At 40.5% G+C, this 25449-nt stretch overlaps 2 protein-coding genes across 2 annotated transcripts in view; both read right to left on the bottom strand.

The window, feature by feature from the left end:
- Window positions 1–1116: 1116 nt before the first annotated feature.
- Window positions 1117–10297, bottom strand: si:dkey-54n8.4 (coiled-coil domain-containing protein 92). The gene is made up of 4 exons (XM_039780230.1): window positions 9764–10297; window positions 9266–9406; window positions 4468–4515; window positions 1117–2401 (listed from the first exon to the last, which is right to left on the bottom strand). The coding sequence occupies exons 2-4, from the start codon at window positions 9396–9398 to the stop codon at window positions 1683–1685; spliced, it is 900 nt and encodes a 299-aa protein (XP_039636164.1). The 5' UTR covers window positions 9399–9406; window positions 9764–10297; the 3' UTR covers window positions 1117–1682.
- A 1982-nt stretch (window positions 10298–12279) lies between these two features.
- Window positions 12280–25449, bottom strand: part of tlcd2 (TLC domain containing 2) — a 24157-nt gene continuing 10987 nt past the window's right edge. Inside the window, exon 4 of the mRNA XM_039826453.1 lies at window positions 12280–15559. Coding sequence (XP_039682387.1) covers window positions 15179–15559 — 381 coding nt within the window. The 3' untranslated portion in view covers window positions 12280–15178. The remainder of the gene's footprint in view (window positions 15560–25449) is intronic.

The raw sequence follows: 25449 nt of genomic DNA, 5'->3' as shown, positions 1-25449 counted from the left end.
TGCAAGGTGTCAATAGTGTGTTATCTTATTGATTCAATTCTTGTTTTGTAAGTGGACGGACCCCCACCTCGCTGGTATGGAGTGCACTTGGTTCAAACACACAACTCAAATGAGTTTTAGCCAAATTCTAATTGGCATTTTGTTTTTACATTTTTGTACAGCATACAAAGTCCTGCGTTCATTAAAAAGTCATTAAAATGCCCTTTACATTACTTTCAGTAGCTTTGTCGAACAATCTTGTGTCAAATATACACTAAAGCTTTTTGAAAGTAAATAAAAAAGCATGTATATTCTTTTATATGTTTATCAATGAGGGTATATAGGGTATAAATATGATCAGCGGTTTTATTGTGATGTCAGTAGTCTGGTGTTTGAGTGGAGGATAGGGCATAACAGGTCTGTTTGCGGAGCAGAGCTACTCTCTTTAAACCAGCTTGTCCACCCTTGCAGAATCAGAAAACAGTTAATTAAAAAACCATTAAATGGCCAAAACAAACTTAAGACAGGCAAGAGGAGCATCAAAACATAAAAAACAAAAACCATGGAAGCGCCACCTGGTGGCTACTTTAATTATTTCCCTGTACTATACAACAACGAGTGATAAAAGTAAATATGAGGTCTTTATAGCTGAAAAAAAAATGTATATAATAGAAGGAGGAGTATTTCAATGGAATGGGGGTATAAATATTGTAAATATTAAAAGAATTTGCCATGTGTCCCCATAGAGTTGGTGAAAGTCAGGTTTGACCTTTATTTGTGAAATCCTAACATTTTAAGTGATTTTCAGGATCCCAGAATCAAAAAGAATTTTTGGAGTTGAAACCATGGCTCTAGCTCATTTAGAAGTAGTAGTTTAGAAAGGGTCCCCATGTACACTTTGCTATGTCATGAGTCCCCACCGGATAACAAAACGGGTATGTGTGTGTGTGTGTGTGTGTGTGTGTGTGTGTGTGTGTGTGTGTGTGTGTGTGTGTGTGTTTAGTACACAAATCACACCTGAGTTACACAACACCGGAATTATGTGTCCTGATAAAATATTTTCTTGGACATATTCCAGCCTATAAAATATGAATATTTACTGTGTTTAAGGTATAAATTGGTCTAATACAGATAAAATGGATCTACTGTATTTTATTGGAAGTTATTGTTTCTAATCAGTTGTTCTTTCTATTGTGTACACACCTTCCAATCAACATTTTTTGACACGGAGGACTCACACAGAAGTGCACATTACTACTTCAGATATTCTCAGCTGTGACTCAGTCAGGGGCCACACAAACGTTTGGTTGATTTATGGCTGCCCTTGAAGTCACAGTTGGTTGGGCTACAACAACACATCGGCTTGTAGTCCACCTAAAATGGCTGCTACCACTCACATCACCAGATCAAAAAGGGGTTACTTTGAAATAAAGGGCCCCACGTAAAACTGAGCATGTGACACCAGTGTAAACAGATAATTCATTAAACGTAATTTAAGACGGACACTGAATGACACTGAGTTTTGCTTTGCAAGTTATTTAGGGTTATTTTAAAGTAAATATTAAGTGTAATATAATTCATTAGCTAAAACTTAGTATAAATTCAGTCAAGGTGCAGAACAACAGTTAACAGCATTAACAGTCTGACAGAAGATAATCATACCGTGATCAAACTGCAGTTAAAAGTGCAGTTCACAGTCGTCGCTAATCAGCCTTCGTCTCAGCAGCAGGGGGCGCTGCAGCTGAAGACACCAGTCTGGCAGCTTCATCCTGAGGCTCCACTGGCCCCTCTCCGCCTCCTTCCTCCGCATCCTCCTTCTCCAGGCCTAGTGGAGGGTGTCTTTGTGCCACAGTGTGCCTGGAGCGAGCCCTGTGCCTTCGAGGGTGGAGGAAAAGTGCGGGGTCCGGCATCGCTGTGGGCTCTGCGGGGCCGATTACTTTCTCTATGGGCACACACTCCCTGGCACGCTCCACTCTTGAAGACGCCCTGGCACTCTTGCGCTTGGGTTTAACCACAGGAGAGGAAGGGGAGGCTCCTGATGGCATCTGTGGAGAAACAGAGTTCTGCTCTGCACCATACTGGGCCCCCTGACTGTTGATTCGGGCGAGGAGTCCCTGCCTCTGCTGCATCCGCTGGTGGTGCAGTTTCTGCCTGGCAGCATGCAGCTGGAAGGAGAGGTATGCTGCTGCTTCCGTTTGCTTCTGCAGCTCTGTGTTAAGGATGGTGGAACAGTGGCTGCGGCGTTTTAGCTCCTCCAGGAAATGGCGCTCCTTTTCCTTGAGATTGGCTCTGAGGGCTCCCACCAAAGCACCTTTGTGACTCAACTCTTCACGAAGTTCTCCTAAGGTGCACTCCTGCTCGGCCAGGCGGCTCTCCACGTCCCAACAGCGGGCCTCCAGGAGCTCCTCTTCCTCCTGTAACTCTGACACAGAGATGGACCAGAAATACAAGTGTTAAATACCTGCAGGAATGGGGCCGGGTTAGCTCAGTTGGTAGAGTGGGCGCACATATATAGAGGTTTACTCCTCCATGCAAAAAATAATCTTAAAAAAAAAAAAATACCAGGCAGGAATTAAAATTAAGAGTTCCCATACATATATAATTGTAAAATGTGCCTACCTGCTACATAGTGTATCTATATACAATTAGTTCCTTCCACAAACTACTACAATTTACAACAAAATCAGCATATATATATATATATATATATATATATATATATATATACACAGCATATCCACACAGTTTAATACACATTGAACATTACCATAGAGGCACATTACTTATCTTGCCTCAAAGAGCATCTCATAATCTGAAAATTGTACAGTATGGTGGCTTTAGAGCTGGTTCATGAAATAACACAAATATATGGAAAAGGTAACCTCCATACAACAGTTGGGCAATATATCAATATTTAGTCTTTATCATTCATCTTAATCATATTTTAGGATTTGTTTTAAAGATAGATTAGTCTTTGCAATCTGACATATTCTCACATGAGAAAAGAAAACAGTAAAACATTTTAGGTCTCCTCTCAACATTAACTTCAACCTCTCTGCCAAGGCCAGGTTTAACGCAGTATTGTATTTATTGTTCTCTTTTTTTTTTTTGGCTTCCGTAGACAACATTTGCGCTCTTTCATTCCAGTAAAATATCCCAGAGGAGTGGGAGGTATGGATGGACCAGTGCAGCAACCTTGGGGCTGACTGAGCTGGAGATTACATCCACAGAGGCCGGCACTGATGCCTCTCCCCATAGAAATAGGGAGGTTTGGTGAGTCCTAGGGAGGTGAACCTATAAAGTCTGGAATCCAGATTAGGTTTAGAAGTAATAAGGTGCTTTCATACATTATACAATAAAAGCATTGGGTAGTTTCACTTGCTCTCTCTTATTTTTCTGACTGTATGACTTCCATTTATCATACTGAGTCCTTTTTCATCTGTGATTTTCGTTCTTTAGTATCTCTGCCCTTCCTTCTATTTCCCGGATCCTCTCTCTTTCTCCCTCGGTCTACCAGGATGGATCCTCTGAGGACCGATCGGTCTTAGGTTTTCTGTCGCCAATCACCACACCCAGGTTGAGCTCATATGCCAACTTTAGACTACAGTACCTAATGTGATCTTCATATTCTTCCATACCCCTCCTCCTCCACGTCTGCAGCTGACTGCATCCTGCCGCCTTGTCTTTTCCCTTAATCGCTCTCCTCACTACCTCTCATTACCTCTCTCCTTCCACCTCTTCCTCTCTCCTTTTTTCCTGGCTCTATGTCTCTCTTGTTCTCAGCAAAGTCTTGTAAGTGGACACCCCCTCTGGGACAACGAGGAAAAACGAGAGCAGAGAAAGAAAAGAGGATGGATCAATTTTTCAGGGTGGGAGGAGAAGAGAGCCGTGCTGTATTGATGGATTGGGGGATAACCTGTCCTGAAAAAGGGAGATGGGGTCTAATGGCTGAGTAATGCAGCCAAGCACGAATCCCTCCCCCCTAACTATCTCCAAGCACATTCACACAGCATTTTGAGTTCTCGTCTCCTGCTCTGTCTTTAATTCGCTGTGACAAAATGGTGCCTATCTCTGCAGACACCACAAATGGTCCTGCAAATGTCAGCTATGAGCCAAATATGTTGAGGCATGCTGTCTTTGCAGCTGTGTCAGTATCTTGACAGCGAGCACGTGCAGCCCCCCATACAGCTGTAAACATTTCTTTTTACACAGAAAAACAGAGTGACACAGAGACACTTTGCACCCATGATCTGTCTTTCTTGTGTATGGTTTGCCAGAGAAGACATCCCCCTACTTGCGGGTAAAGAAATAAGGAGAGAGAGATAGGGAGGCAGGGATCTTTCCCCTTGGGGATGGGAGGGTGAGAGGGGTGCAGAGAGGGATGCTGGCATCGAGTTACGGTGGATTGGGGGTTGAGATGTAAACATGTCTGTTTTTTTGTCTCCAGTGCAGACGGAGAGCATTAAAGGGATTTGGTTTTTAACATACCCATTTGGTTTCTGCCTGGAGGCTTCACCTTTAGATCGCTTGTCAACTCTGTAAAACACAAGAGAAAGACAAAACCACAGGGGAGAGCCAGTAAAGAGACAGGAATAAGAAACAAACAACACATGAAATCATATCGTAGAGCTTAAATACAGATGCTTAATGTTGCTGAAATATCTTATCAAAGCTGAATGCTGAGATTTTCTGTTTGCTGCTGCTGGTTAACATAACAGATGCTCGATGCGGTTTCCAGCATATTTTCAATGAGGTCATACATAATTTATGAAGCTAAATCTGAAACTTTACATCAAAGACTGTTTGTCACAGACTTGGCCAATGATGTCCTGTTACATTACTGGAGAAAAAACTCTCTTTACTGCAACCTCAATAACATATTAGCATTATTAGCATTCCTTACTTAAATCAATATTTACTTAAATAAAAACTACTGGCTGTGCAATCTGTTACCAGAGGAAAATGCAAACCAAACAAATAGGAATCCAAAGAAGTTGAGTTAAATTACTTGCCATTAAGCAATGTAAGCAGAGCCACATTTATGAATGCTGAATGACTCTTTACACTGTGTTGTGGCACATTTTAACCCAAAGCTACAGTTTTATACTTGAACATTCTGCCGATTTCTAAAGGTGATACATGCTTTTTTCTGGAGAACTGGCCAATATAGATGTTCTCAAGTGATTTCTTATAAGGTTTTTTGTAAAGAGGTTGACTTTCTCTTGTGTATTGTATACTGAATACAGTTTGTGTCACGTTGTAGATGTATTTTATGCCTTGCATTAGTGGATGGCCTTTGCATCCGTTTGTTTTGTTCCATAAAAAAAACACTCAGCAGCTTGCCTGTGTCAATGCTCGACTGGACAATAAAACCATGATTGTATGACAGTGCAGGAAGTAATAATAGAGCTGAATGGTGTTACTGTGAGATACCCCACCAACGTGATTAGGATTATCCAAACATTACTAGATACTGGATGGATTATATCTCATGTCAGTGAATCACAGCAACTGTTGGTCTATGTTTCTGAGTACTCAGTTATTAGCAGGGTTGGATTGTCCCAGATAAAAAATATTTCAGCTTAGAGTCTCTGACAGGGTTGCAGGGGGTCACACTGCTGGTCGTCTCTGGCCTGTAAATCATTTGGATTGTCATTCAGGGCGTCTGGACTGCAGGGAAATCTCGACATTCAGCTTTCAGCACACACTCATACACGGGGATGTGTCTGTGTGTGTGGCTCCCGTAATTTTAGATGAATGTGGCATAGATTTGTCCTATTTTAATTTTCCAAAGCCAGAAATATGTGTTCAATCAGCCATTGGTGATGATTGTAAACTAGTTTATTTTTTTTGAAAGGAAAATGACATCATTTTAAATCTGTAACTCTCTAATAACACTCACTTACTTAGATGTTTACTATAAATATAAAGCAGAATCTAGAACACCAGGTGTGTTATTTGTCGCCTTTCTCCTTCTCTTGCTCTCCCTGTCACACCCTTTCTCTATCCCTCTGCAGTCAGCATAACACGCCCCCCCATGCAGCTGTCATGAAGAAAGAAAGACAGAGGGGATGAAGAGGGAGGGAAGACAGACAGTAAGGAAGGAAGGAAGGAAGGAAGGGAGGGATAGAGGAACCCCAGATAGGCAGTACTAGACAGACAGACTCGCTGATTGCTGTATTGAAATAACTGTTAAATATGTGAGGCTTCGAGTGGCTGGGTTGGTTCAGTGGTTAGAGCAGGCGCACATAGACTGAGAGTTTTATGCCTCGACGCAGAGGTCCAGGGTTCGAATCCGACTTGTGATGATTTCCTGCATGTCTTCCCCCTCTCTCTGACTCTCCCCTAGCTGTCCTATCAAATAAAGGCGGAAAAGCCTTTAAGCCTAAAAAAATATGGGAGACTTTGAGAGGTCCTGTTTGTTCATTGTAAAACAATGAAAATGAGAAGCTCAGCACATCGCAGCATCCAGTGTGTGTAATGATTTGTAGGACTTGTGAGGCTTATCTCCTACAGCCTCACTGAGGTTTTTATTTCATGGCTCAACCTTGAATATTGCAAACATATCTTAGAGGACACACACACACACACACACACACCTACTTTATTTCTATGACACACATAAATACATTGTATCAGAGAAGACAAAGCAGAAGACAAACATTGATTTAGCTCGTTGTTCAAGGAGACCGAAGAGCGTAAGAGCCTTTATGGAGATGAGAATTAGAGTTTAGAACAATATAAAAAAACAGTCAGCAGTATAAAGGCAGAGCTAATAATATGCACGGCAACATCGTTAGCTCAACCTTGCAGTATCCTTCCAGGCTACACATTAGTGAGTTGACAGCAAACGCCCATCTCTCACCTAGCTTCCAAGCTGTCCTCCAGACTCTTCACCACCTCATTTTTATATCTGTGAACCTCTTTGAAAACAATCAAAAAACTGAGAGAATGACAAGTTATACATGCTGTCAAAATGTATCCTGGACTCAAAACTACTGAGAAGCAGAAAGGCTGCCTGTCAGGCAATACTGTACATCTGCAAGTAGTAGTCCTCTCTGGGACTCCAAAGCCTGAGAATAAATAATTTCCCTGGGAGGACGAGTGATAGCCAGAGCCCACTACGCTACTGGCTGGCCTGCACTACCATCCAGGCAGAGTGCCTCATCAACCACTGAGCTTACTAGGACACAACCGTGGACAGCTGCCAAAAAACAAAGTGTACAACTTGAAAACTTGAAAGATGTAAAAGGCACCAAAACACACTGCTTTCCAAACGATATGGTCTGACATGACAACAACAAGTATTCCCACATATTCTTGCTCCATACCCAACTGTGAAAAACATCATTGTGGACATAGGGACCAACAAAGACTTTGCTGAACCACTGAACACACTCAGGTCCTTGTGGGCCCTCTACCACCAGCCAGAAGAGAACATGACAGATGGTTTTCAACTGCATGTTCCCAACATTCAGTGCACTTTATTGACAATTTCAACTTTTTCTGGGACCACAGACATATTTTCAGGACAGATGGAGTTCGCCAGGACAAGTCAGGAGTCAAATTGTTCACTTCTATTTCACTTCCTGTATCACCCATCTGTTCCCTCTGCAAAGGACAAAAGGAATCAAAACAATGACAAGACAATGTTAAAGCAAGTGTTTAAGACAAAGCCAGATGTCTTGGTGTAGTCATGGACTCAGGCCTACATTTTAACATCCACTGTCTTTTTAGCCTTGTGTTTCTTGTCCTATGCAAAGCAGGCTTTGCTGTTGAAAGGTGCTATACAAATATTATTGACCAGATGTGATCGTGCAGCAGAGCTACAAAGTGATGGAGGGGGTTGTTTTCTACACTGGTTACATTGGCTCTGAGCCATCTCTCTCCCTCTCTCTCCCACACACACACACACACACACACACACACACACACACACACACACACACACACACACACACACACACACACACACACACACACACACACACACACACACACACACACACACACACACACACACACACATCCCTTCCCCCCTGCTCTCCCGCCTGTATTTGTTAACCACAATACTGTTCATATGGATTACTTAAAACATGGGATCTATGGATTAACCATGATGGAAATGTTTGAATGCATCTCTCTGAGGATGTATTGTGTGATAATAGTAAAAAAATAAGGAAAGCTTCCAGGAATGAATAAAAGTAGAGCATCCTCACAATTATATTTATTATAGTAATACAAAAGTGTGTGCATGTGTGTGTGTGTGTGTGTGTGTGTGTGTGTGTGTGTGTGTTTGTGTGAGATCATATGCAGTGCGCTTGCTTGCTTGATTAAATGGACAGCATATCCATTAGGCCCAAAACAGGAAATGATGCAATTGTAGCATGACATCACCATGTAGTCATTGTCTGGCATTGATTAATGATGCAGACACACACATTGGATGAACAATGAGGACTGTATGCACATGGGGAGATTTAGTTTCTCTACTTGAGATAAAAAATGACAATAACTGCACTGCAGATTGTAATTAAACAAAGAGTAAAAAAACGTTAGCTTAGGTTCCTTCCAAAATTAAATATTGATCATGTGTTCCATTAAGGGGAAATCATTGATGAGCTTCAGGTTATCTTAGGCTCTACCTGGATACAATCATATTTGGGTGCAGGCTTGATGGATTATAACAAAGAAAAGAAAAAAGGCCAGGAAACTGCCTTCTATTCAATATTACATCAAGCCTTTAATTAAACATCTCTGTAAATCTTCTCTCTGAGGGTACAAGAGGGGACACTTTAATGTGAGCTCATTAGCACTGAAATTATTACACACAGAATTTCAATCAAAGATGGCAAACATCTGGTTCTGGCTTCTCAAATGTAAGGATTATCATATATGATAGTAAATGAATATATTTGGGTTTTGGACTGCTGCTACAGGCAGTTTTAACTAATCAAATTGTTGGGGATTTCATAGACCTAACAAATCAAAAATTATAATTAGCAGATAATAGTTGCAGTCCTAGAGCCCTTGATGATAAATCAGCAAATATATAGTATCCTTACAGCTTATCTATCTATAAAGCATTAATAAACAATTTAAAAACTCGTCTTTAATGTCAGTAACATACATAAGCCTATATTATACAGAGGAATAGTAGTTCAAGTCATAGCTAAGTTCCATCCTCTAACTCAAGGGTGTATATTTTTTTGTCAATTCTTAATTAATTAATATTTTGGGGTCACATAAAAGTTTCTTGTAACAGTAACAGCAGTGTTTTCCTCACCTGAGCATCGTTTCTGCAGGGAGAGGATCTCCAGGTGGAGGCCATGGAGTAAAGTGAGGTGCTCCTGCCGGAGGAACACTACGCTCCTCTCCACACTCCCTATCTGCCGAGACAGGCTGCTCTCATCAGCCATGACCAAGTCTGGAGGGACAGAGGGAGGAAACCAGAAGGATGGGAATTATTGTTTTTTTTTTCTGTTTACTTAACCAGCATCAAGCTCTGCCTGTCTTCAGGAGACTACCTTTTCCAACTTCATATTACATCATATTACACTGTAAAGCTTTAACTCCAGCTGCTAAATGTCACTTTCCTTTACTGGGAACATTGCTTATGTCAGCCTCAGAGAGAGGGAAGTGCAAGTTCTGTATTGAGGTCATGTGGTAGCTATAAATAAGGTATTGATGACCAGAGAAAAATCAGCAAAAATGGGAGAAAACATGCAACTCCAGCTATATGGATAAGCCTTTGCATTAAGCCGATGCAAATGGATCTGCTTACCTTTAAATGTAATGTTAAGTGCCCAAATCTTCTAAATATGATTTGCAAGCGTTATAAAAACGTCCTCCATACTGGCCTCCGGTGCTGCTCCAAATCCTTTCGCCTGCGGCATTCAACCAAACACATCTGATCTGAAGCGTTAGTAAAGCGGTTTCAGCTGCATGTGAGGCCGTTCGATTAAAGGACCGAGAGGCTGGTGGCGGATAGCTGCGTAGAAATGCAAAACCACCACGATGCATGGCACCGCGGTCCTCCGGCAAAACCGCTCCTTGCTGCAACATCGAGCATCATTAGGAAGAGGATGTTCTCAAATGCGTCGACATTAAAGCCCACGAGGAAGGTGCGCAGTCCATTTTTCAGCACGCGCACCCTTCATCCTCGCCCACAGACTGAGACGAGACATCAAGCTGCTTTGGACTGTGAGGCTGAGCTGGGCAATGATGAAAACAAGCCACCGTGAGCAGAACACGAGAACATCGTACGACAGAGTCAGCAGGACAGCTGATTGGAGGGACCAGCCCCAAATCAGCTGTGCGCGTAAAAGGGCGCGTGGGAGTACCATAGACCGAATGTCTCTGGGGAGCGCGAAGGAAAACACAATGCTGTTTATGGGGGGGAAAAAACTTGAAAAGCAACCATTTTTTAATTCCACTTGCTGTAAATCAGTCAAATTGTTTATTTTGGTACATCTTGATTTATGATTTCTGCATCATGGACAGAGACAACCCAGGCTGCTGCAGTGGTTCTCAACCTGCGGGCCGCGGACCTCCTGGGGGCGTCTCAGGAGTTCCTCTGTTATTTAATTCACAAGGGAAAATCCTTTGATGAAGTGCAAGTTAGAAGATAATACTAAAAATATTAAATTAGAAGTTAAAGATGCAGGTAAGACTTATAAAACTAACTTTCTGTCATATTTGCTGAAACTGACCCTATGTTCCAGTAGAACGATATAAAGCAGGTAATTTAAATACAAAAATATGGCTCCTCTGGCACCACCTACAGCCTGTAGTGCGATTTGGAAAAATCCACCGCTCCCTGCTCCAATCATGGCCGGGGGTGGGGGTGGGGGGGGGTCTAACTGCGTGTCAATCACTGCTCATGCACACCGCATTCATGCGTAGGAGAATACTTTGATTAATTGGTGGAAGTAACTACACATGAATGAGCACATATTTGTGAAAGAACAAAGGGGTTTTTGCTAAGAATGACACAATGTAGGTTTAAGTAAAAAAGTAAAATGTATCTAGTATCCAATGTAGTAGCATGTTCAAAGTTTAATTTATATAATAAAAACTTGTTTATATGGGATAAAGGAACCCTTTAAACAGCATACAACTAACAAACTAGAACTTACATTACATCTAAATTTCAAAGTTAAATGTATTTCAATATCAAAAGTACAAGAATAAATAATTCCACTGCAAATCTTTTCCCATTGTTTCAGATGAGTGCTCTACAACTGGGGCTGCTATTTAATTTGACAATATTATAATATTAATAGGCCCATCTATAATCTATGATATATGACAAGTCAGTTTTGCATTTAATACAAATTAATCCAGCAGTCCACTGGATGTTAAACAGTGCTGAAGGTTGCGCATGTTTGCCCAAAGAGAGAAATACAATATGTTTTGCTAATGTACTGTGTTATGATATACATATTTCCAAACGTGTTGCGCTTAGTGGCAGTTCTGCTCAAAATTGGTAACGTGGCAACGTAGAACATAAGTAAGTATATTTACTCAAGTACTACTAGATCACTTTGATTTATGCTACTTTATAATTCTACTCTACTACATTTATGAGGCGCATACTTATATACGCTTTGCTCCACACTATCCAACAGCTATAGTAACCACTTACAAATAAAGTCTATGATGAACTTATATTATATAAAATATACCAATATTACATAAAATAATTAAACTTGGCTCCTCCTGGATCAGCTACAACATTTTAATTCTTACATGTTAGTGTAATAGTAATAAAATCATTATAATAATATAGCTCTGACAGGGACTATTAAACCTGTATAATATTCAAACACATTCAGTTGATATGCATCCTTTACTTCAGTCAAATCTTGATTGCAGGGGCATCCTCTAGCTCACCCAGTTAGTGTTCGCCCCATGTTGGCTGAGTCCTGCAGCGGTGCGGGTTCAAATCCGACCTGCTGCCCTTTGCTGTGTGTCGTCCCTCATCTCTCTCCCCCTTTCATGTCTATCCACTGTCACTATATAATAAAAGGGAAAAGCTGCAAGAAATAATCTTTAAAAAAAAAATCTTGATTGTACGAATGAAGTTTTACATTGTTGCATTACTACTTTTACCTAATGGTTCTGAATATTTCTCACAACACAGCTACGTAGTATTCATAAGTAGAACTGTATCTTGACCTAATTGACCCAAGTACTCTGGACTGCTTAGTTTACTACTTACGTATTAATCCCAAAATCTGCAGTACAGCTGTCAGACAATAGTAAAAATGTGTCTGTATCTCATTGAAAGAAAAACAGTTGTTCTTTTGATCTTTATTTACACATTAAGCAAATGATGTTACTATATAAACATAAATTGGAGTTTTGATTACAAAATAATCTGCCAATACATGAAATAATAAAACTTATATTTACACTTGATTTGATGGTTTGATGCTCCGAGAAAGCAGATGATTTTGCTTTTACCTCAGTTGGGGTCGGTTGCTCCAGTATTTGATGATTTTCCCCTTAATGAAGGGTTTTTGAGTCTTTGACATGCTGCACAGTGTCAGTAGTCTTCACTGTGGTTTTGAATTAAATTTTTTCATAGTTAACAATAGACAATATTTCACCAACCTCCACAAAAAAAGGGAACATATAAATGAACAAGCAAGGATGTAAAACTGATATTACTGTATTTGTTGGTTGTGATAAAGGAGCTGGTATTTTCTCATTCTGTGAGATCAATGCAGTCAACCAACACATTTACTGTGTATGTTGGAAAATGTGAGGCAGTGTGGCAAATTGACTTCATAAACGCTGCCACTTTCAGCTCGACTTTGCAGCTTTCCTTGTGTCCACTACCCACAAATATAGAATAACCCTGTGGCCTCAGGACAATCATAGTTTGAAACCATATAGATAGCAAAAAGAGCAGGACACAGCAACATAATGTATAATTCCAATAACATTACACCCTTATATAACACAATCACAAATATGTAAGCTTGCTTGTTAGAAATAACTTCAATTGTCATCACAACCACAAAGTCAATATGCACTAAAAATGTAAAGATTTGGAGAAGAAAAAAAAGCAAATCTACATTCACAATAAAAATTCAAAGAGTTACTATTGATCCTAAAATTGGGGTTATCAGCCACGACAACAATAAAACCAAATTTAACCGTCTCCCTCCCAAACAGTGCCATTTCTTAAGTGCAGTGATGTCTTGATTTTAACGTGGACAAAGAGTTTCAGTTTGCACAATTTGTGTCTTATGTTTCAGAATAGTATGTTTGTGTCTGCTCTCAGTGGGTTTGTAATGTGCTTCGACAGCCAGGATCAAGGGCTTAAACACTTCCAAGCTGAGAGAACTATGAGCTTCCCCCTGTCGACATTTGGTAATGTAAATATAAGACCACGACATATGCAATTATATCAGCTTCACTATACATGTGTTTTTAATAACAGGGACATTCATTGAACATTGTGTTCATTTTATCTTTAACCTAAAACTTCTTTGTAGTACAAATAAATTACAAACCTACACAATTTTATCCCAAGAGGTATGATTATACACAAAAAAGCAACAACTCAACAAAAATTGATAGCACCAATTATTTTCATGCCGTATAAGGACAGTAACGCTATGATGCGAGTGGTAAAAGTAGTCAGCCTCGGAGCAGCCGTGTGTATAACAGTTAGCTGTATTCACAGATCTCAGACCTATTCATTTCTCTGTATCTCCCGGTAAAAAGCAGAGATCTACAAAGATGTTAGGAAATAAAGACATCTCTGGTGTTCTAGTCTGTGTTGAGATCACTGAGGTGATGTTGAGGAGTGTGCTGTCCTCCAAAGGCCAAATGAAGAAAAACAACTTCTTCAGCTCTATAAACAGACTATAAACCATCACGGACCACAGAAAGAAAACATGAATGTAAGTTTGTACTGCAGCAATATCTATTGTCGATTAGCTTGCTTTGTGTTGAGGTTATTTCACAGGTTTCGAGTTTCTGAGAAATGCAGCAGCCGGCTGAGCTGTCTGACAACCTCGGTCAGTGACTGCTGCTGGCCACTGATGTCACTGGTGATGGCTTGCAATTCATTAATAGGCTTTTGGATTTTGTGTTGATCCTCCAAGATCTACCATCACAACAACCAGTGCCATTTGCCAATCAGATCTGAGTGGAACAAGTGGATTTAAGGATTATGTTTACAATGAATGTAAAGCCTGTTATGACGGATTTAAAATGATTTTTCCAATATATTTTAATACAATTTGGCATAGCGTAAAATGGCCATAATGGTTTACCTACAAGATCAAATCTGATCTTTTTTTTTATCCACATGCCAAAGTATTCACCCATCACCCTATTCTTTTCTTCAGTAAGGATTGCTATGTGCTGCATATCCTCACAGACAAATATCATTTTTTAAATAAAAGAAAATGTCTTGACATTTTTCTTCTCTAATAACAAAGGACCTGCCAAACCCTGACAGCAAAGCTTGTGTAAGAGTGAAGCAAAGAATTGATACAACCCTTTTGAGGTAGCACGCAGTTTTTAGTTGAGATTTGTTAAAGAAAAAAAAAGATATAATCACCTCAGCAGTGGTCGTGTTAAACAACAAGAGGGATAGGATTCCGTTACGTGAGATTTTATATAACCCACAATGGTATAATATAATATATATAAATAATAGGTTATTCTTAAGATATTTTTTACATGTTTCCTATGGACATATGTATAAGTGTTGTATGTATGTGTTGGAGGTTTCATTTTACAAAAAGTGCATCTTCACTTACTGTAAGCTACATTTAGAAAAGATTTAGCTGAAACACCCTGTGGGAAATAAGGCGTTTGGTGTCATTTTACAAGTCCTTCCATTGTTCATATGAGAAAGCCTCCATCTACTATTAGTGAGACACTAATAGCACTTTAGGATGATGGGACCACACACAAGCCTAAAGTTAAAACCACAACATAATGGGACATAATGTCTGCGTGTGATCCGTTTTAGATGTAAGGCTAGTTGATTATAACTTGTATTCATGTACCTGTACAGTATGAGAGATAAAAATATCCCTTCATCTCCCAGCTTTGAGTATATTACACACAAGCAAAACGGTACCAAATCTCAGCCACAGGTCGTTAACATACAGTAATGAGTTGGTTTATGAATTATGATCCTTTTTGTGTCCCTTCATCTCCCTCCTTTCTACATCTCCTTCTCTTTCTTGCTCTCCCGAGTGCTGCTCTTCAAAAAGTCACTCCTGAGTAGGCGACAAAACAGGATAATATTCATGGCTGTCATGATGGCCATACCCACGCTGCCCAGTGTATAGGCCAGGAGGGGCACGTTGTCCCTGTTGAGCACCAGCCAGCGGGTCATCCAGGCCAGCGTGTTGATACGGAACACCACATATGTGCCCAGGTTGATGATGCTGTTGACCCGGTACAGCGTGCCTGTGGCATTGCTGGCCATTCGCAGCAATTGCCTGAGGTGGAGGAACACTGAGTTTATCTCTACCAGCAGAGCCACCACAGCAAAGCCCACGTAGTGGCAAGTCAGCACGGAGAGGCCGAAACAGGTGATCACCTACAGAAGACAAGGAAGAAGAAGGTTACAATCAGAGCATACAAATCGAATATTTTCAATATGATACTGATACTGGGTGGACTATGAGACAAGACCCCTGGGCAGCGAAATGGTCGAGTGGGTCGGCCCTCAGCTGCAAGATTGGTGGTTCGATCCCAGGCTCCTCCTGCCACATGTCAAAGTGTCCCTGAGCAAGACACTGAACCCCAAGTTGCTCCCCAGACGATGTAGGTGGCTGTCCACTGCTCCTAATGCTTAGGATGGATTAAACGCAGAGATGGAATTTCACTACATTGTACTGTACGATTGTATGTGACAAATAAAAGGTTATTCCTTCTTCTTTAAAAGGCCCCACCATCTCTCAGTAATACAAAGACGTTGTGATGCTTTTGCCTCTTTTTCGTTGTCCATTTACCACTTTGTAGTAATTTTGCGTCTCTTCGTGGCCAGTTTGTGTCTCTTCAAGGGATATTTTGCAGGTGAAGGCTGGAGGGGACCTGACACTTTGGGCCCCTGTCTGTTCAGTAATCCATCCATGATAATGGAGTGGTTAAGATATCACCTATACCACAATAAAATGCAGGGATGCACCGATCTGGTGTTTTGAAGCTGACAAATATGAACTAATATTTTCCTTCCCAATTCCAATGATGCCAATATGTATTAAAAAGTCTAGATAAAGTACACAACTGTTTAAGCTTTAAGACATGTATATGTTCAGGTTGTGTTTTAAAGACTGGAGTACTTGCAACTTTGTGTGGATAAGTGGATAAAGTGACAGATAATCTTAACTAATATCTTTAAATTAAGGGGGTTGCTTTACATTTAGTCAAAGCAGTGGTCAAGCGAACTCAATTACAATATTTTTTTCAGATTAGATTCATTTTCATCTGGCTTCTTGTGCTGATGTACTGTAAAGTACATTGAGTAAAGTATTTTACTCAATGACCAGGTGGAAGGACAACACCCCAATGACTCATTTCTGCTGAGCAGTTGTTATGAAAGTGTGTGATAACTAACAAAACATATCCACAAGATGGCAGCAGCAGCTCTCAAAAGCAGTCTGAAACCTGTAAACACAGGCAACTCAACAAATCGTGTCGGCTGACCTTACACTGAAAAGTCAGGGGAAAGGTTTACCGATGATATCTGGTATGTTGTGACAAAAGCGTCTCACAGCAGCTGTGTTGCAGATGTAATTTTGGATGACAGAAAGGTGTTTATACCAAAACAGGCTGTTCAGCCAACTCTCCACAGGAGCCAGCACCCATTCTGACACCACCACATTCACCAGCTTCATTCACACTCGGAGCACACTCAAAACAAACACTTTGAATTCAACTCTTAGTGTAGAGACGGTTGGACACTCGGTTGGACAAACCGTGTCCAATCAGATTGCACTTTAGTCTCTGGCTAAACTGCCATGTTTATAAATCAAGAGTGGATTGTGGCAGACAGTGAAGGAGAGATAGTAGTAGAAGAGCACTACAAGTAGACTTACAACTATGTCTTAGGTTTATTTAGTCAGCTCATGGGATACACTGTGGTGTGAGAGAACGGCCTTTACCATCAGTCAAGGCTCAGCTAGAGAAGCATCTTGTGTTCGTGCATGTGAGTCTCGTATGAGGTCACAGGATGCCCTCTCTAATGCAGTAAACAGTCATGCGATGCGTTGTAGTGGGTTAGAGAAAGGGGCATGTGAGGAAAGTCAGCAGCAAATTATCCCTCACTGACCCTTACATTCACTTCCTGCAAGTTCACATAGTTGTAATGAGTCGTTAGTTTTGGCAGCGTTTCTTGTTGAGTGTACCGTTAGGGCACTGCTGTCATCAAAATGATTTGGGGTCAACCAGATCCAATAAGTGGTCCTGGACATGTCTGGCCATTTGTTTTCAAGATACTGTATCATGTCATGGACTTAAGTGTTAAGAGGGAAACTTTGGCAACCTGTAAATTGTGCTATGGGTCATTCAAAATGTCTACAAATAATCATCTGGGAAAGATCATAATCTGGACCAAAGTGTTGCACAGACCGACAGACAGACAGACAGACAGACAGACAGACAGACAGACAGACAGACATCTCCATCCTCAGGCCCCATTGCTATCTGGGTAAAAACACTGTGAATTCTGTAGCTGAACAATAAAAACAGTGATTTGAGGATTGGCTCTGACTCACACAAACACCCCAAATAATCACAGCCAAAATCGAAGTCCTCACTAGTTGTCAGGTTATAATGACAGTAATGAGTAACAATGTCAGTCAACAATTCCAATGACGACAATGAAAGCACACTGCATTTAGCACCACAAACTGCCTGCCTCATCAAAGTCAGCGTGTAGGTAGCACACACACACACCACCCCCCCCACCCCACACACCCCACCCCCACACACCACACACACACACACACACACACACACACACACACACACACACACACACACACACACACACACACACACACACACACACACACACACACACACACACACAGCAGTCATTGTCCTGAGACATTTCAGTGTGGTCATGACACCATGTTATCAAAGTCACAGAAGGCAGGCAACAACGAATGAATCAACTAACTACACTGGTAACCAGTGTCTAGTGGTACACGTTTCATGATCATTGCAGTTAATAGGATTATCCATTGGACTGGTAAGCAACTATCTCTCATATGTTTGTTCTGTTTGATGGCTTTGGGTCCATAAAATGGGTAAAAAAAAGTCAATAAACGTGACTATGATGAATCAATTTATTATTACGCAGGTTACTTGGTTTTCATTTAGCTAAAACCAGAGTACAGATGGACTAGCAGGCAACTGCTTAATTTGACTACAACTATGACAAGCAAATTTGTATTACTTTTTGAAGTAGCCTATTATTCCACCTTAAATCACCTCTACAAATAAAAATAGTGTATAAAGTTGAAGTCTCTGAAATCATTAGTGCTGGACAAAAATTAAAGGCGGTCATTTAACCTTTGTTTTGTTTTTGAGTTAGACTGAAATGAGAGCCAGAACTCCTTATTAACACACCGTATCGACTAGACAGATGCAATTCCTTACACAACGCAAATTAAAACAATCACACACCACGCACACTGAAATACAGCAACAATACATGCAGTAAAAGTGGTGTGTGTGTTATAAAATCATCCATACATGTTGGTTCAAACCTACAGCAAAGACAGGACCCTCATCGGTTACCCTGAACATGCGAAAACAAGACCATAACCTCTATAAGTACCCACATAAACACACACACACCTCAACAAACCCTTATATAATGCTAAAATAAGATGTTGAAAACAAACCCAGTAACAAAGACTGTTTGTTACTTCATTATGTTGTAAAGGAATTGGAATCATATCAAATTTCCATGACATTTGGAGACCCTTCTCGAGGTTTCTTAATTTAAAAACTGAATCTTTTTTTGTTCCTCCTGCATGTGTATCTAGTTTTATTGAGGTAATCTCCCTTTTATGGTGATTTTCTATTACCCAATGACAGTTATGCGCTACGTAATCTCGGAACACTGATAGCACAACGGCTCACAGGGCCACATATAACACGCAATAAAGTATGAAAGAGCCACAATGTGTGCATCATCCCAGTCTAGAGAGGGAGGCCACTGTAAATACCATACTAGGTCATCATCAGCCCCATATGGTTCAACAGCCAACCAGTTGCACTCTCTGTGAGCATAGATGAGGCCTCTGTTAGTCATCCATTAAGGACATGGGCCAACAACTCACACACCCTGTACTGCTGTCAGCACAGCGAGCTGAGAGGGAATCCCAATAATCCCCCACCAGCCCCCCTGGATCCATCAGATGATTCAGCATTAGCTGGGTTTACCTGGATAAACTCTGCTGAAGCTTGGCTTTCACATACAGCAGCCTGGACACTACTGTCCAATTTTAGTGGACAAACAGAAACATGCATCGGTGCTAGCAGGATTTTAACCACAATGGCGGAATATTAATACAGATTTAATAATAAATATGAATAACTTTATTTTTATAGCACTTTTAAAAACAAAAAGTACAAAGAAATCAGAATACTCAGACATTATAACAACAGAAAGCCAAGCAAAAGCACGACAAAATGAATTATAAAATAATTACAAATAAAAGTCTATAACAATGTAGGGGTACTACTACTTCAAATACATTCAAAGTTATCTCAGTTAATTCCAAATTACATTATTAGGTGTATTTATTTTTTTAAATTAGTGAAAGAGCTAGTTTTGTAGTGTGGGAGTAGTTTTGAAGTATGAAATACAATGTACAGCTCCAACATTTGAGAGTGACAGCGTGATATGACCGAAAGCACTAGAACAGTTAATGGACATTTTGGTCAGATTGTTTCGCCAACTTCTTTTTCCAAGGTTAAGAATGAACTTTCAAATCAATTTTTTAACAAACATGGAAGTTAATAAAAACGCTCAGGAAAAATGGAAAACTCTTATACAATCAAAAGCTCCAAAACAGTTACTAAAGGACCTTACGGTGTGCTTGTTTTGCCAAGTGCTGTTTCCACAAAGGAACTTTCAATCTTGACTCCTAAATATATAAATTGGAAAACAGTCAATTACAGCCTGGGGCCTCATTTATGAAAAGATTCTACTCTGAAAGATTTTGTGCGCCAAAAAGTCAGAATTTTCGTATGCAAAAACAAAATTTGGATTTATAACACATTGCGTTATTCTCGTTATAAATACGGACATGTGTTACCTTATGCGGTCGTGCAAAAGCCTCACGCTCCTCCCAAGGCCGTCTCATATTTGTCCTAATGAGGTCCATGTTAATCAATCAATGAATATTGCAGCCTTGTAAAGAAGCCCTTGATGACCAATCATGAAATGGAAAAATGGGGAAAAAAAACACGATTCAGCGATTGTGAGATCGAGGTGCTCCTAACAGAGGTAGAACATCAAAACAAAATCCTGTTTGGAGGCCTTAAATAGATTTATTTGTCGGATATAAATATCCATTTTTAGAATTCATGGATAGACCGAATTGATTGTTACGAAAACTAAATAATTTTTTTTAGTGTGCTCACATGCAGGCTGTGCGCTACGCATCCAGAGTACTCTATCCATGTGATATTTCGCGTTACCATCAGAGTTCACTAAAACGCAGTCTACAAAACCTTGGGAGCTTACGCACGATCACACGCATGGTCAAAAGGTTGCGGCCCCTGGTATCAATGGGCTCAACAACCTATTGTTACAGACAGTGAGGTGGGTGGTGCTTAGGTTTAAATGGGACGGAAGAGGACGGAAGTGTTATTTATTTATTCATAACCTTTAAACCGCACTTGTATACATTAACCTACTGTTTATAGCCACCTAGATAAAATCCAAGCAAAGGGCTGAAAACAAGGCGGTGTGGGTGTTTGTTACCTGCATTTTTTCCCTGTGGGCTCAATTAGATGATCTCTACACCCTGGTGAGGGACCTCCTCCTCCCACTTTTAGATGGGAACACTGGGTGCAAAGATGGTAGGCAAATGCTGTAAATGGTGGTTTGATATGGCTGGGCATAGTGAAAGCCATTTAGAAAAAAAAAAGAGGCTCTGGCATGGGGGAAAAAAAAAACATCATCCCTAACCCTGACTTTTAACCTAGAAAGTAAACAACCACCCTAACCACAGGTTCAACCAACAATTGGTATAAAGTTCACAAGATAAGAGAGTTTGTGTCAAGATGGCAGGTATTGACAAACGTTTGTGCTTTTGAATTAAGCCGCTATATGGCAATCTGTATTTAAAAAGGGATGCTGAAAGGAAACTTTAGCCTATCTTTAGCCCCAAACAGGATTGCAAAGAAAGATAACACCTGAGAAGCAAAGTAGCTGCTGCTTACTATGTCAAGGTACCAGCCAAGGTAATGAGCTGCACCTTCTTAAATAATATATCATTATATAGCTTTCTTGTCTTCACTGTTTTAGTTTCCAAGGGTGATGTTTACTGTTATTTGCTTGTTTAAGTATTCGGTTAACATTTTATGAAAGAATGTAGCAAATTTCCATCTGCACATAAAATCAAAAATTGAGGGAAAGTGGTCATCAGTTTATAGTTTACTGGTCACCGGTGTAGTAATGCTATATATAAAAAAGCTTCTCTGGGCTGCATGAAGGCGAACATGCACATGGTAGTTTAGAGACGCTTGTGTGGCCGTTTATTTTTTACTTGTACAAACAACTTGCGTTTCTGGTAAAAGCATAAATCATCTTTAGTTGAGCTCTTAGCAATGGAGTACAGGTCACGGCTAGTTCTGCCATTTACTTTATAGGGGTGGAGGTCTGAATGTGTGAGTATCATTATTACAGTCTGTGGTGTTATGTCCATCTCACTCTGCCAGCAGGATTTTCAGAATTTAAAGCTGACACAAAAAGGTTATTAAAAGTTTCCATGTTTCCATGTCAAACCAGTTTACCTGCCTATACAGCTCATAACTTGCCCGATGGCTCAGTTAAAGGAGAATTTCAAATTCAGTACCAGCGCAGCATGTTTTTGTTGTTTTTTTTGTTTTTTTTACAATGGATTATAAAAAAGCGAGCGTTAAATGATAATGGAACAGTGTGAGAGAAAAAAGACAAAAGGATTGTTAGGAGGGTAGGGAAGGTCTTTAACACAGAATCATTAGAGTTCGACACAGTCTATACCAGTTTGTGTGTGTGCATTGGTGAGATATGTTTAATAACTGCACACAAGCAAGACAGTTTTGATGCTTATAAGAGCATATCTACACCCATATTTGTTAGGTGATGAATATATGTATTCCAAACATATCACTTACTATACCTTGTGACTGTGTGTGTACGGTGTGTATGGTGTGTGTGTGTATGTGTGTGTGTTTGTGTGTGTGTGTGTGTATGTGTGTGTGTGTGTGTGTCAGAAAGCATATACTGTAAGAGCCAAACCACCAAAGACAACGTCAGCAGCAGCTTTTCTGAGGTAATTTAAGCATTAGAAAAAGCAAACCACAAACATTTAAGATATCTCATCCTCAGCACTCTGACACATGGAAAAGAGCGTCCATCGTCACACTCCATCAAAGCTTGTATTCAGGTTCTTAACCAGCGCTTGAACTGGAATAAAGAGGTGTGAGTACTGTCAACCTGCAGCCTGCATATGAAGCCATTATAGGGAAGGGGTGCTTTAGATACAACAGATAAAATATGTAAAATACAAAGTATACTAATCACAATACATTATACTTCAGCACTACTTATCACTTCCAATTACTGGCTCCAGTTTTGGTTTGTAAAAAAATGTTGCTCTGGTTATTTGATTGTCCAATAAATGGCATCTAGGACACTTCTCTTTCAATCACAGCAAAGTGTCAATCAACCATTACAGGCAAAATACTCCACAGGACCGACATTGGCCTTCCAAATATAAGCAAGCTATTTAGACATCTATTCTATTTTCTGACAGAGGTTTGTGCAAAACTGGACACTAAATTAGGTTTCATTTTATAAAATTGTATTATTATGCAATATTTACAAAAGTTCAGTATGCCATATTGTTTCTTTAAATGCTACTTCAAAGCTTTCTCCCTCTAACAGGAACAAAGTGTTTGGTCGGAGTCATGACCGCAACACACCACCAATTTATGTCACAAAGATTACAAAGTTTCCTAAAAATGGATTATTGGACAGGCATAGGAAGGGGATAGGAAATGGCCAAGTGTAGTTAATGGAGAGAAAACTAATAGGAAGCTTAAAGATGCAGTAGGTAAGACTTATAAAATAACTGCGTGTCAATCACTGCTCATGCACACGCATTCATTCTCCCTTGTGGGGGGAGGGACTTTGGAGTACGTTTTGGGCTTTAGCAGAGAGGGGGGAGGGACTGACAAGTTGTCGATGTTCAAATTTTTTGGCTAAGTCCTGGAGCTTCACAATCCTACCTACAGCACCTTTAAGAGGTGCTCTAAGAAATGTTGGGTGACGTTACTTCTTGTTGACGTTCAAAGTATTTCAAACAAAACGAAGAATAGCTCGCTCCTCCCTCCTCCTCATCCCGTTCCCTCCCGTCTGTGCTTCAGTGCACTAACCCCCGCCCCACCGAAACCTTCTTGTCCGTTATTGGCTGTATGCTGGAACACGGTTTGTGTATGTTTGCATGGTCCAGGTTGGACCACTTTGTTTTTGTTGCCGTTTGTGGAGCATGGGCTGTCTACAGAGACCGCGTTTTTTTACAGTGTGTTCAGGGGACCGGCAGCTCGCGGATAGTAAGGAGATGTTTGCTGTATGTGACAAAAAAATTTAGCCTAAAAAACTTGTGACATCGCTTAGAGTACCTTTAATATGTAAGCCATCTGGTGATAGGCAGACCAGCTCTGGGGTGATGAGCAGGTGGGAGGGCCTTACAAAAGCTCCAAGTCTCTCAGAGGAAATAGAGGGAAGGTTGTGCAGCTTAGAAACATGAGACACACACGCACAGTTCAAAGTTTACACACACACACACACACACACACACACACACAAACGAGTACTGTGGGGATGGTGATCATAATTTTTATCATGCGACCTGCGTTATCTTCCATCAGCTGACAGCGGCACAGCAGTTTATTCAGCGCCCCGCTGTCACAAACATCTGGTCAGAAATTCAACAGATGTGCCCAAACACAATTATTCAGGACAGATATGATCAGGTAGCATTGCGTTGGAATTCATTTATAAGTGTACTGTATGTGTGCTATGCTAAGTACAGGCTGAAAGACTTTCTTCATCACTTCAGGGTGAGGAAATAGGTGCATCTTGGTGGACTTGTAGTATTCAGGCACTGGGTGTGAAGGGAGAGACGGCAGTCTGCATTGCCTTAAGAATGCTGTATATCTCAGCCATTAACTCACTTATCAGTGGCCAAGGAAAGATTCTGAATGCTCTTAACGCTCATTAGGACCAGGAAGCACCCGAATGCTCTTGAGATCCGACAATATTCCCGATTGTTCACTTTCACGGTTTACCTTTGACTGCAGAGCAAATTAGAAATAAAAACCTATTCCTTAACAAATCAAACAATGGCACTAATCATATTCCCCCATTGCAACATCATTTTGCTTCCAAAATGAAGTATTAAATGCATATCCTTAAGGAAAAGATCAGCATTTTGGGAGTCGCGCCTATTGGCTCTGTTTTCCCAAGTTTGTACTAAGCTAAGCAGCTGCTGGATCCATATTTACCTCATTTTTAATTTATAGCACTATTATAGCAAGGGTTTCTGGTGAGATGTGAGATACAAATAAAGGAAACCTATGACAATTACTGTTGATAACTCAGGTTGGCTGTGAAACATTAAAAAAAAAACTCCATTTACTACAAACGTTCAATGTGAGGTTGTTCCTGTGCTGTACTCTCACATGCTTGCACACCCGCCTACGCTGCTTGTGGACTCATACGCAAGTACTCTGGTATTCCCACTGCAGCTGGATTTCAGCCAAGTGTGTTCTCTATCTTTTTTATGCTGTGGTTCTTGGCCATTAGGTGCACCAATCAGGAAGAACAACGGCACAGTTCCTACTCTGACCGCACCTTGCTTTTTCAACCATGACTATAAGCTTACCAAGTGTCAACTCCCTTTGTTTTCTGAACCTGCTGATGGATGGATGCCTCTATAAACATTCCCGGTCGTTATGACGATGACAAACAAATGCCACATGCTTTTGTGTGGCACTCTGCCTTTCTTTCCTCTACCCTCTTCAGAAAACATGACACATGTGTATGAGTAACACAACTGCTCTTTTCTGCTGTCTACCTGTAGGCTGAAAACAGTGTAATACTGGCTTATCCCCACTAGCCTGCTTTGATAACACTGATAATTTGAATTTATTTAGCCTCGATGAGCACTGTGATGGAATTAACACCACATATAC

This window comes from Perca fluviatilis, chromosome 2, assembly GCF_010015445.1.
Source record: "Perca fluviatilis chromosome 2, GENO_Pfluv_1.0, whole genome shotgun sequence".
NCBI lineage: Eukaryota > Metazoa > Chordata > Actinopteri > Perciformes > Percidae > Perca > Perca fluviatilis.
Note: the sequence above shows the minus strand (reverse complement) of the source record. Positions and strands in the feature narration are given on the sequence as shown.